Source organism: Salvia hispanica, chromosome 2 (assembly GCF_029641045.1).
Source record: "Salvia hispanica isolate PSC_SH4W2 chromosome 2, Shi_PSC_v1, whole genome shotgun sequence".
NCBI lineage: Eukaryota > Viridiplantae > Streptophyta > Magnoliopsida > Lamiales > Lamiaceae > Salvia > Salvia hispanica.
The window spans coordinates 61,328,359-61,341,591 of NC_142693.1; the positions used below are offsets into that span (position 1 = coordinate 61,328,359).

General features: G+C 32.1%; 2 protein-coding genes across 5 annotated transcripts; one reads left to right on the forward strand and one right to left on the reverse strand.

Moving 5' to 3' along the window:
- Positions 1-1,097: 1,097 nt before the first annotated feature.
- On the forward strand, positions 1,098-12,774 carry LOC125212282 (protein FAR1-RELATED SEQUENCE 5-like). Of its 4 annotated transcripts, XM_089064600.1 has the most exons (8): positions 1,098-1,552; positions 2,291-2,544; positions 3,774-3,835; positions 5,038-5,069; positions 9,129-9,248; positions 9,778-10,540; positions 11,119-12,128; positions 12,225-12,774. In XM_089064600.1, exons 5-8 carry the CDS (start codon positions 9,224-9,226, stop codon positions 12,611-12,613), a joined length of 2,187 nt encoding a protein of 728 aa, XP_088920726.1. In that variant the 5' UTR covers positions 1,098-1,552; positions 2,291-2,544; positions 3,774-3,835; positions 5,038-5,069; positions 9,129-9,223; the 3' UTR covers positions 12,614-12,774. The 4 variants fall into 4 exon arrangements, 2 of the variants coding, with proteins under 2 accessions (XP_088920726.1, XP_088920727.1); XM_089064601.1 differs by lacking the exon at positions 9,129-9,248; XR_016135480.1 differs by lacking the exons at positions 9,129-9,248; positions 9,778-10,540; positions 11,119-12,128; positions 12,225-12,774 and adding an exon at positions 9,521-9,764.
- On the reverse strand, positions 7,633-8,922 carry LOC125218159 (uncharacterized). Its single transcript, XM_048119776.2, has 3 exons — positions 8,312-8,922; positions 8,077-8,211; positions 7,633-7,983 (listed from the first exon to the last, which is right to left on the reverse strand). Exons 1-3 carry the CDS (start codon positions 8,753-8,755, stop codon positions 7,783-7,785), a joined length of 780 nt encoding a protein of 259 aa, XP_047975733.2. The 5' UTR covers positions 8,756-8,922; the 3' UTR covers positions 7,633-7,782.
- Positions 12,775-13,233: the final 459 nt, after the last annotated feature.

Consider the following 13,233-nt stretch of genomic DNA (forward strand, 5'->3'; position numbering starts at 1 on the left):
TCATTACTATCGAGACGTGGATATAGATAGTATTATTTAATTGAAGATAATAATTTTTTGTCAATTTCATTAACTTTCAAATTCATAAATACAGAAGTAAAAGGTTTGTCCAAGGTAATACTCCTTTGTTCCGCAAAGTTCGTCACATTTTAACTCGACATGAATTTTAAAAAATGTAATGGAAGGAGATCGAAGGATAATGAAGCGAGATGAATATTTCGTCCATATTCACTACCGCATTCGAGAAGTGGCACCTAAAATTTCAAGTAGCTCTCCCATTTTAGGGAGGAAGAGGAAGCTGACTTAGATGGAATAATACATACACTCGTTCTTATGCATCCATGGATATACTATTGCCATCGCCCTTACAAATATGACATTTGCTAAGTTAATTTTGATATGGATGTGAATTCGATATATTATGGAATGAGGAGTTTTTCTGATGAGGTTTGACTTCAATGATTCAATTAATTGAGATACGTGGTTATTTTAGGGGTAATTAGCAAAATGTTTCACCAATGTTATAATTGAGTACAAAATGTTTTAAGTTAACAAATATTATAGAAAATATTTGATTATTGTTACGAATTAGTACATTCCATTTGAAATCACTAATACTATTATTTTTTCTTATTTTTCTCCAAAATTATGTTCTAGAAAATATGATATTATTTCTCTAAATAATACCTTATGTTTTGCCATATGGACATTTTATCAAGCAATGAATTCACATTTAACTTTCAACTAATATGTGTAGCTAATTTTAAAGTCGAAAGGATGAAAAATAATAAAAAGTAACAATGTTAGTGACTTTTAGACAAAAATGTACTAATTTGTAATATTAATCATACTTTTTTGTATAATATTTGTTAATTTAAAATTATATTGTACTCAATAAAAATATAGGTGAAATATTTTATACCTGAGGTGTAATTATCCCGGTTATCGCATGTTGAAAAAATTGCTAAATTTTGCTATATGGAGTATTAATAAACTGATGGAGGTGATTGGTTTTTACACTATTTTAACAGATGGGGGCCCACCTGACAATATATAGTTATGTATTAACTAGGCATTAGGTTTCTTATGAATATTTCAACGCGGAGATAATTATGTTATTGCTTTCGTCTCTATTACCACTCACGCCTCTCTCTCTTCTTCTTCTTCCCAGATCTACACCATTTGGTTGCTCTGCCCAACCTAATTATACCTAAACACACACCGCCTTCCATTTCTTTATATCATAGGAATTGAGTTGAGTTAATTCATTTATGTTGTGTTCGTCTTCATCCAGAACAAGTTCGAATTGAATTGGATTGAGTTAATTGGATGTCGATCGATATCTGCGCGAAGATGATGATCGGATTAATTGGGGATATGGATTGCCGGTCCAGCGCTGAGTTCAGAAGCCAAGAGGCCTATGATTTGCTTCTTTGCCATGGCTGATATTCCAACTCAATTGGATTCAATTGGATTGAATTCATTCTGTTTTGAGCTAATATCAATGGAGATGTAGTCCACTATCAGATTGATGCGCCATGGATGATAATTGGTAATATTTCACATCTGCTGCTCTGTATTTTGTTTAATGTCAAAAGTTTTTATGATGATGTAACTGCTAGTAGTATCATTTACTAAATTAGGTAATTTTTATTTTATTTTTTAAAAAATGTCAAAATAAGTAGTAATCCATATGAATTCGAACTAGAACTATGATGCGAATAAAATAACAACTTTTATTCAACATTTGTTAGTTGGTAATTAGAATTTAGTAGTGGAAAATCAGCTATTAGGTGTCTCGATTCTGAAATCAACGGGTGTGGATGCTCATACTCATTTGTGCTTGTAATTCATTAATATGTTAATGTCGAGAGTTTCTATGATGGAATACTTAAGTAATGATATACTCTAATATCCCTTATTAGTTTGGGTAGTTTTTAATTATTTTTAAAAATATGTCAAAATATGTAGAATTCGAACCAATAATTATTTTGACACTAAATTAAGTGCGAATAGTAACAATTTTCAATTCAGTAGTTGGTAATTAGAATGTAGGAGTATCAAATCAGCTATTAGTGGGTCTCCATTTTCCAATTTAGCATTTTGATGTTTGTGCTTGTAGTTCTTTTTTAATAAAAGAAAAATAAATACTCTCATTGTTCCAATTAAGTTAGTCATATTCATATTTGGAATGTCCCAATTATTCCTAAACACAGACCTCCTTCCATTTGTTTGTATCATAGGAATTGAGTTGTTTTAATTCATATATGTTGTGTTCGTCTTCATCCAGAACAAATTCGGATTGAATTGAATTGGATTGAGTTAATTGGATGTCGATCGATATCTGCGCGAAGATGATGATCGGATTTATTGGTGATATGGATTGCCGGTCCAGCACTGAGTTCAGAAGCCAAGAGGCCTAAGATTTGCTCCTTTGCCATGGCTGATATTCCAACTCAATTGGATTGAACTCATTCTGTTCCGAGCTAATATCAATGGAGATGTAGTCCACTATCAGATTGATGCGCCCTGGATGATAATCTGGTAATATTTCAGATCTACTGCTCTGTATTTTGTTTAATGTCAAAAGTTTTTATGATGATGAAGTAACTACTATCATTTACTAATTTATGTAATTTTTATTTTATTTTTTAAAAAATGTCAAAATAAGTAGTAATCCATGTGAATTCGAACTAGAACTATGATGCGAATAAAATAACAACTTTTATTCAACATTTGTTAGTTGGTAATTAGAATTTTGTAGTGTTAAATCAGCTATTAGGGGTCTGAAATCTCATTTGTGCTTGCAATTCATTACTATGTTTAATGTTTATACTCTAATATCCCTTATTAGTTTGGGTAATTTTTTATTCTTTTTAAAAATATGTCAAAATGAGTAGAATTCGAACCAATACTATCATTTGAGTTTTGACACTAAATTAAGTGCAAATAGTAACAATTTTCAATTCAGTAGTTGGTAATTAGAATGTAGGAGTGTCGATCAGCTATTAGTTGGTCTCCATTTTGCAATTTAGCTGATGCTCATTTGTGCTTGTAGTTCTTTTTTAATAAAAGAAAAAAAAAATAAATACTCTCATGTTCCAACTAAGTTGAGCCATAATTTTTTTGGGATTTCCCAACTATGTTAAACCATTTAATATTTTGATAAAAAATAAAACATCTAATAACTCATAATTTTATTCCATCACCTACTTTATTATTTGTTCCTACCTTTCAATACAATTTTTTAATCTCTGTATCCAAAATTTTTGACTCAACTTAATTGGAACGGAGGGAATACGTGATGGGCTATTGTATCATTATTGAAAACATGTGCATAATAGGATATTTTCGTTAGTGTGTGTAATATTAGTGATATGAGATTAGTTAAATGTTATTGGAAAAACTCAAGATTTTAGGATACATGAACTAAGTTCACAGTCCTTGTGGGTATCACTTTGATTAATTTAATGTCTTTCACAATTGAATTTGTGTGTGTGAGTTTTAAATTAGAGATTTTTGATGAATGTTAAGTTAAATAAGATTAGTACTCCATATAGCTATATTATTAAAAGTTCCTATTTCTAAACACACGCTACACACTTCACTTTCTTCACACTTAAAACCTCACAACACACACTTACTCAGCTACGCACAAAATCTCACTCGCCCAAATTCTGCTCTATCTCTCTAGGTTTGCTGAATTATTTAGCTTCTTTCGCTCTAATTTATACTGATTCTTCACGTTTCTTCAATTTTCATTCCAATTTCAGTAGCAAGGTTGGCTGGATTTTCCCCAATTCGTCCGATCACATTTCTCTGATTTTCTGCTGAGGTAATTGAGCTGCACGAAGAAGTGCATTCATAAACTGCTTTCAATTTGTTTTATTTGATTGATATTCAGAAAACTGCTTGTAATCTCGCCAATGCCATGCCCTAGTAAGCTGTAATCGCAAAAAAACTTACATTCTTAATGGTCACATAGTTGTTTCCGGTTTTGGCTGTAAATTTTTCAATTAATTTCACTTCATTGCCATTATGTATGTATGTGTGTTCTTATGCAGTGAGTGTGTATGTGTTTTCTTTTTTTGTCTTTCGGATACTGTATTATTTAGTAGAAAATTATGCTTATGCGATATGTGTTTTCTAGGTGTTTGCTGCTGGTGTTCTGGATCTTCTTTGATATTTCTAGTTTTTAAATTTTAGAACTTATTTTGTTGCTATGCTTGACAAGCTAAGTAAATGAGTAGAAATTTTCTTAAAATAATAGTAGATTTTTTCTCTGCAACAAAAGGTGGATTAAATTAGAGCATGAAGGCTTAATTGGATAAAGAAAGATAAAGTCAGCACTATTTCTTTAAAAAAAGGTTAAGTAGATCAGCCTTTAATAAACCTCAGAATTCTAATTGAGACAGCAAGTGTGTGTTTTGTGCTCTCTTTTTGCTTTCTTGATTCGATGATACTAATATGACATGAATGAAAAGTGAGAAAAGAGGAGAATAAGGGAACAATAAGTTGCTATTTTGGTATATTTTGCAACATGAAAGTAGTTTTGTGCTATGTTATTGGTTTTATCTCGCTGTAGTTATATTGAAATACTAAAATATAGAGCACATTCCTGTTGTTATTTTGGTATATCGCAAATGTTTCTCATTAAACATAGTGCTAAAATTAGTTTTCCAAACATTAGTAGAGAAAAAGAAACTGAAAATGAAGTAAGGGCCAGATATAGTAGTAGAGTATATGTTACTGGTATGAATAATTCTTTCTATTCACTACTTTATTGTAGATTTACGTTCATGATGACTGTTCTTCTCCATATTGCCTTAAAAGGACAGGCACCAAATAAAATTCTTCTCTTATAGTTTTACCACATGTCTTGATTTGAACATTTGACTGCATATGAGCTGTTGTAGTATGGAACCTTGGTTATGCCTTTTCTGTTGTAATATCACTTGTTGATGTTGGCTTTGAGGTTTTGCTTCCATTATTTCATGTTTTACAGTTGCTAAGTGTTTGATCTTCTTTGTTTTGCAGCTTGCTTTTTGGAGCCATTTTTCGCACTGTAGGTAAACATAGAAATCTTTTTAGTATTCATGCTTTAACATCCTTGGTTCATGGAAACACATGTTATTTTGGATTCTATATTTTGTTTAGGGCTAAATTAGTTGAGACCTACACCTGATATTTATGTTAGATGCAATAAGTAGAATTCGAACCAATAAGTAGAACAATTTTCAATTCAAGTAGTTGGGTTAGAATGTAGGAGTGTCAAATCAGCTATTAGGACTGCAATTTAGTATTTTGATCTCATTTGTGCTTGTAGTTATTTTTTAATAAAAGAAAAAATTAAATACTCCCATACTTATGTTGTAAGAGCACTCCCAATGCTCTCCCTAAAAACTCCCTTATTTCTCCCTAACTCCTGCCACATCAGCGCCACATTAGCACCAAAATTTATCCCTAGTTTTTAGCCAACTTTTAGCCAACTGCTCCAATGGTTTCTCCCTTATTTCTCCCTAACTCAACATTTCATTTTTACATCATCATTTTTAATATTGTTTAATTTTCCCTACAAATGTGTTTAATAAATAGATTTATAATGAACAATTCATCGTTGTATTAATCATTGGAAAATATAATACAACGAGAAAAAAAAACTACAAATAAAAACCATAAAAAACAAAGATTTAAAAAAAACTACAAATAAAAATCATAAAAAACAAAGATTTAAAAAAAACTACAAATAAAAACCATAAAAACAAAGATTTTAAAAAAAAAAAATTTATCGCCGATTTATCGCCGAATCGCGTCCACAGTGGGCGGCGATGATTCGGCGATAAATCGGCGATAATAAGGGAGTTGGCGATAATAAGGGAGTTTTATCGCCGAATTATCGCCGAATTCACTCCAACGCCCGGCGATAATCCGGCGATAATCGGCGATTTTTCGCCGGATTTAACGCCGACCCATTGAGAGTGCTCTAAAAGTCCTTAAGAGCCTTAGTCTTGCTCATTTTTCTCTTTTTAAAAATATCTTAAAAGTTTGAATTTATATAATTATCTTTAATTATTTTTTTTGACCATGTATCAAATTGAAAGTAATAGTATTATAAAGTTCTCAAAATATAATTGCATATGTTTGAATGATAGTAAAATTTAATAATATAAATTGAATTTCATATACTAGTTGAATTATATAATGTCAATATAATTGTATTAATATATTTTATATAATTATGTTGATAATTTTAATATATTAGGTTGACATCACGAGAAACACAAAAAATATCATTTATAAGAAATAACATTGATATCCTTTATACTGAAATAATCTTTTCAAATAAACATAATGACATCATTTCAGACATTAGATCTTTAAAATCTTATTACTATTTCAGACCATTAGATATGTTTAAAATCTTATAACTAGAATGCCTTAGTCCCAACTAAGTAGGAGCAAAATTTTAGATTAATTGAAAATAAAATAAAATAGTAGAGATGAATAAACTATGCAAGATATAAGAGTAAAGCATGTGGTGGAATAAAATACTATAAGTTATTTTAGTATATATTTTTTAGTCAAAAAAGGAACTCTAACTTTGTGGGACATATAGTAGTTAGTAGCATTGTAGTGTATAAACAAAATCAATTAAGGACCATTAGATCATGAGTGGACAAGATTTAGATTATGAGTGGACAAGATTAAAGCTTTCGGATTTCAATTAATAGCACATAAAGTGTGTCAATAAATGAGTAAAACAGTCAACATGATAGAAACTACTAGTAGTAATTTTAGTATAATAGTCAACATGATAGAAACTACTAGTAATATACTTCCCGTGGCATCAACATAGTACATTAAAAATATTAATACAATGACATAAGAATATCAACACAATTATTGATATATTGTACAAGTGAAAAAAAAATCTAACACAATATATGATCAGTGTGTGGATTATTGTTATAGCCCCACCTCTGGTTTAAACCTCCACTCCTTAAGAGCGTCTCCGGTGGCGCCCTTCCCACTAGATCTTCCACTAGGACTTTCCACAAAAACTTTCTGCCACGTCATCACTAGGACTTCCCATTTTACTGCCACATTACTAGGACTTCCCATGCACTATGACTTCCCACTAGGACTTCCCGCAATTATTCAATTTACGGACTTTTTTATTTACGGAATTAAAAATGTCGACACAGAATACGGGAAAATTCGAATACTTCATTAAAAAAAATTACAAGTGGTGTGAATGTTATAGAGTTTAAAAAAAAAAATTAAAACTCGGACGTCTGAGTGGGACGTCCGACTCTCGCCACTACGGCGAACATCCGCCCGCCCGTGGGTCGGACGTCCGAGCCCATCCGACGGGCGTTGGGGGCGTGGCGCCCTTCGTCGCCACTACGGCGGACGTTCGGTCGGACGTCTGCGACGTCCTACCGCGACGTCCGCCATTGGAGACGCTCTAAGCTCCCAAGAGGCGTTAAAGGTATGGTAGACAATTGCTTGGATAGTGATAGTATTATTTGTAGCAGCTGACAACGAAAGGGAAGAAAGGTATGACAACGAAACAAATCCAATTCTCTCCATTAAGAAAGGTAAGAAAAGGATGAGTCCAAATACTGATGATAATTAGAATTGTTCAAACATTAGATATATCATACATAGATGGAAGAAATAAACAGAGTAGCAAGAACTTGTTAAAACATGACATATCACATAGTAGTATCTAATATTAGTAGGATATAAAACAAAGTAGTAGAAGAAGAAATGGAACATTCAAACCACCTCTGGTTTGAACCTCCACTCCCTAAGCTTCCAAGGGGCATTAAAGGGATGGTACACAATTGCTTGGATAGTGAGAATATTAGTAGCAGCTGCCCCAACTTCTTTCACAGCCAGCGTAAAAAACGACAGCTGAAAGATGGGCTTCGACATGACAGCCTTGACAACTTCCACAAGCTCGAAAGCTTTGCTTTTCTGCAATTTAAATATTAATGTTTTAATCATAAACAAAAACACAATATTTGATCAATCATTAAATACTAGAACTAGCATATATGTATAGCATACCATGTCAACATTGATTTCATTAATCGCAAGGTTTGCTCGCTCATACACTTCATCACGAGATTCGGCCAAAGGAAGGTTGATGAAATCCCAGCCCACATCCAGCCAACGAGGAAGCTTCACATCCACATCAAATCCCTAAAATTAAAATATCATACTACCAATTACTCAAAACTATGCAACTCCAAATTAAATATACTATAATTAGAATGATAATATTTGGATTGGATGGACTTACACCGCTATTGCGGACTTGATTGATGTATTCAACAACTGCCCCCTTGTCGAATGGAAGACTTCTTTTCATCTCCTCTACCATATCATAATCTTCATCACTGTCGCAATAATCTCTCATAAGATCGAAATCTTCATCTTCGAAGACCATCTTATTTTTGAAACGACGCAGCAGATCATTGAAATCTGTGAATTCCGATACCATCCGTGATTCCTTTGCCTTCGCCTTTGTCTTTGCCATCGCGGCATCGGTTTCCTGAATCTCATTACCTCTTTTTCGTTTGCCACACAAATCCAAATCGGATGCTATTTCTCCAATCGACAAATTAGGCGATTGCACGGAAGTTGTTTCTCCAATCGGGAAATTAGGGCTTCCCACGAGAGCCATCGAAGATAATACGATTTCTGTTTTCCTCTCGTGTATAAATATACACTCCTCTCTCTCCATATATATATATATATATATATATATATAGATGCGATCATATCATAACCCTCAAATCACATGATAACTCTATAACTAAATCTGGACCACACATATTTTATAATCTTGTGGTTGAGATTCAAACTTAGATTTACTTAATAAAAGTAGGCGCAGAGGGTAAATATGTCATTTCGCTAATTTAATTTTTGAATTTCGCTCCAGATTCACTCCAGATTTCACGCTCTTCTCATCGGTTTTTTCTCAGCGATTTTGTTTCCATTTTGATCCAGATCACAAGATTTGATTCTCTCCTCTTCTCTGCGATTTTGTTTCCATACTTCTCGCTTATTTTGTTTCCATAGGCTCCAGATTTGTTTCATTATTCCGTATTCTCCAGATTTTGTTACCATAATTGTGATCGGGAAGATGTTTTCAATTTTGCGTTCTTATTTTCATTGATTACCTCTTCAATTGCTGTGAAAATTTGCTTCAATGGAATCTGTAGCAAATAACGAAGGTAACAATCATTATCTATTATTTAGCTTATTGATTGTGTTCATATTCATGTATTGAATTTGATTTTAGATTAATATTAGTTGTTGATTGGTTTATGTTTCTGATGTACTGAAATTCTTATTTGATTATATTATGTATTGTCGATTATGTGTTAAAATGATACTTTTGGCTTATAAATGTTAGGTTTACTGCATAACATGATAGTTTTGTCGGATAAAATGATATTATGATAAAATGATACTATGATAAAATGATACTATTACTGATTTGTAGGTATGTACATTCCTGTTTGTGATGATAGGTTTACTGCATAACATGATAGTTTTGTCGGATAAAATGATACTATGATAAAATGATACTATGATAAAATGATTCTATTACTGATTTGTAGGTATTTACATTCCTGTTTGTGATGATAGGTTTATTGCATAACATGATATTTTTACTGCATAAAATGATACTTTTAGTGCATAAAATGATATTATGATAAAATGATACTATGATAAAATGATACTTTTACTGATTTGTAGGTATGTACATTCCTGTTTGTGATGATGCTTTGAAGCCAATGATTGGTATGAAATTCAATACATTAGTAGAAGCAGTTGGTTTCTATGAACATTATGCTCGTTCAGTTGGTTTTGGCATTCGTAAAATGGGTAACAAATCAGTTCAAGGTATTACTAAGTGGCAGTATTTGGCTTGCAACAGACAAGGCTCTAAGAATTTTATACCTGGTCATGCATCCCAATCAACTGAAGTGTCTTTTAAGAAGCGTAGGTGTCGGTCATTTAGGTGTGAATGTCTTGCTAAGCTCAATTTGAGATATTATTCAGATGGCAAGAGCAGAGGATATGAGGTTTATCAGTTTGTTGAGTATCATAATCACTTAATGGTTGCGGATGAGCATAGACATTTTATGATGGCCAATCGCAATCTGGATCCTATTCATCGGAGGTTTATGGAGGATTGTGGCAGGTGTAATATTGGTCCCACTCTCACATTCAAACTTTTGAAGGAGATAATGGGTGGACCTGAAAATGTTGGATGTGATATTATTGATATTAGAAATGGTTATCGTGATATTATGTCCAATATTGATGGTTCAGATGCTCAAATGATTTTTGATTATATGCGTTCTCAAAAGGAATCATCTGATGCCTTCTATTATGAAATTGAGATAGGATCTCATGGAAAGTTAACTAGACTCTTTTGGGCTGATGCTATTTCAAGACGAAATTATCATATGTTTGGAGATGTAATTTCATTTGATTCAACATACAACACTAACAGGTATATTACTTTTGTTGCTAATAGACATAAAATGATACTTTTTGCTGATAAAATGATACTCATATCTGATAAAATGATACTCATATCTGATAATATGATACTCATTGCTGATAAAATGATACTTGCAGTAGATAAAATGATACTTCTTACTAATAAAATGATACTTTTGCATGATAAAATGATAGAAATTGTGCTTTTGCATAATAAAATAATAAAATGATACTTTTGCATCATAAAATAGTATCCCTTATGTCAATAGCTGATAAAATGATACTCATTGCAGATAAAATGATACTTTTGGCTGATAAAATGATACTCATTGCTGATAAAATGATACTTCTTACTAATAAAATGATACTTTTGGCTGATAAAATGATACTTGCAGTGGATAAAATGATACTTCTTACTAATAAAATGATACTTTTGCATGATAAAATGATAAAATGATACTCATTGCTGATAAAATGATACTTTTGGCTGATAAAATGATACTCATTGCTGATAAAATGATACTCATAGCTGATAAAATGATACTCATAGCTGATAAATATAATTCATTTTTATGTTATATTCTGAAGGTATTGCATGATTTTTGCTCCATTCACTGGAAAAGATAACCATTCTAGACCAGTTAGAGCTGGCTTGTTATCAAGTGAAGGTAGAGAATCCTATTCTTGGTTGTTTGGCTGTTTTGTTCGATGCATGGGGGTAGCACCCAAATTGATTATCACTGATCAAGATTGGGGGATCAAACTTGCTGTTCAACAAGTACTTTTACAAACAAGGCACCGATGGTGTATGTGGCATATCATGGTTAAGGTGTCAGATAAGTTGCCCAAATCTTTACTTGGTAATGAAGATTTCAAAAAAGAGTTGAATGCATGTGTTTGGTCTGATTTGTTAGAGCCTGATGAGTTTGATATAATATGGAATGATATAATGGAACGGTATGGATTAGAAGACGTGCACTGGTTTGGATCAATGTTTGAAGATAGAGAATTCTGGGTTCCTGCTTATTTTCGAGATTTTCCCATGGGGTCGCTTCTTAGGACTACATCGATGTCTGAATCGGAGAATAGCTTTTTTAAAAACTACACAAAGCCACGTGCAAATCTTGTACAGTTCATCAATTTCTTTAATTATGCCGTGGGAGATCAAAGGAATGCCAATTCACGATTGAACTACTTGGATTACTCAACTATTCCTGATTTGTCAACCCAATTGCCTATTGAGAAGCATGCATCTACAATCTACACTGATTCTATTTTCAAACGTGTACAACAGGAAATAAGTATTGAATGTGAGATTGTTTCTATAACTACTGTTGAGGATAACATCAAGAAGCATCAGGTCAAGGACCAATATGGTAGAACATTGGATGTTATGTATGATTGTAAGCAAGACACATTCGACTGTAGTTGCAAGAAGTTTTCCAGAATTGGTTTGTTATGTTGTCATATATTTTGTTTGTTGAAGAATAAGTCTGCTAATCTCATTCCTGAGAAATATTTTGGTCGAAGGTGGTTGAAGAGCTCTTTACTAAAGGCAGCACATGGTCTACCATCTGAGGAACAACAACCATTTGAATGTGTGTTCCATTTTTAACCTTTATTTGTAAAAATTCTATTTTTCAGTCAGAGAAATGATAGTACTTATTGTAATAATGTTATCTTTTATCTTGCAGATTTGGATGAAAAGCAGGAAGTTAAGAAAAAGTTGTTCTCCAACTTTTATCGATTAGTCCAAAAGTCTGAAGGAAGTATGGATCATTTGTCTTTGTTAAGTGCTGGTCTTGATGATTTGGAACAGCATATGTTTGGAAATTGTGCAGAACCTTCAGTCATTGAAAAGAAGAAGATGGTTGAGTATTTTTATGGAATGGCAGTACCTGATGTAATTGATGTACATCCTCCAGACGTTGTTAGTACTAAAGGATCAGCTAGTGGCAAAGTAGCAAAGAGGCAGAGTGCAATAAGGAAAGCAAATAAGCCTCTACGACAGTGTGGTAAATGTCATGAGATGGGTCGTCATGATTCAAGAAATTGTGGTAGAGTCAATGAGAAGTCAGATTGAAGCCATTTGATATAGTTTAGGTATTTTAGGTGTATAAAATGACATTTTGGCTGATAAACTCATTCTTTTGTTTATAAACTGATAAAATGATACTTTAACCTGAAAAAATGACATCAAAAATGATATATAAGCTGATAAAATGATACTCGCAGTTGATAAAATGATACTTCTGACTGATAAAATGATACTTTAGCTGATAACATCATTCTTTTGTTTATAAACTGATAAAATGATACTTTAACCTGAAAAAATGACATAAAAAATGATATATAAGTTGATAAAATGATACTTTTGGCTTATAAAATTATAAAATGATACTCGCAGTTGATAAAATGATACTTTCAGCAGATAAAATGATAAAATGATACTTCTGACTGATAAAATGATACTTTGGCTGATAACATCATTCTTTTGTTTATAAACTGATAAAATGATACTTTAACCTGAAAAAATGATACTCGCAGCAAATAAAATGACAATAACCTTATAAAATGATGTATAAGCTGGAAAAAATGACATATAAGCTGATAAAATGATACTATCAACGAATAAAATGATGTTTTAATCTCACAAAATGATATATAAGCTGATAAAATGATACTTCTGACTTATAAAATTAT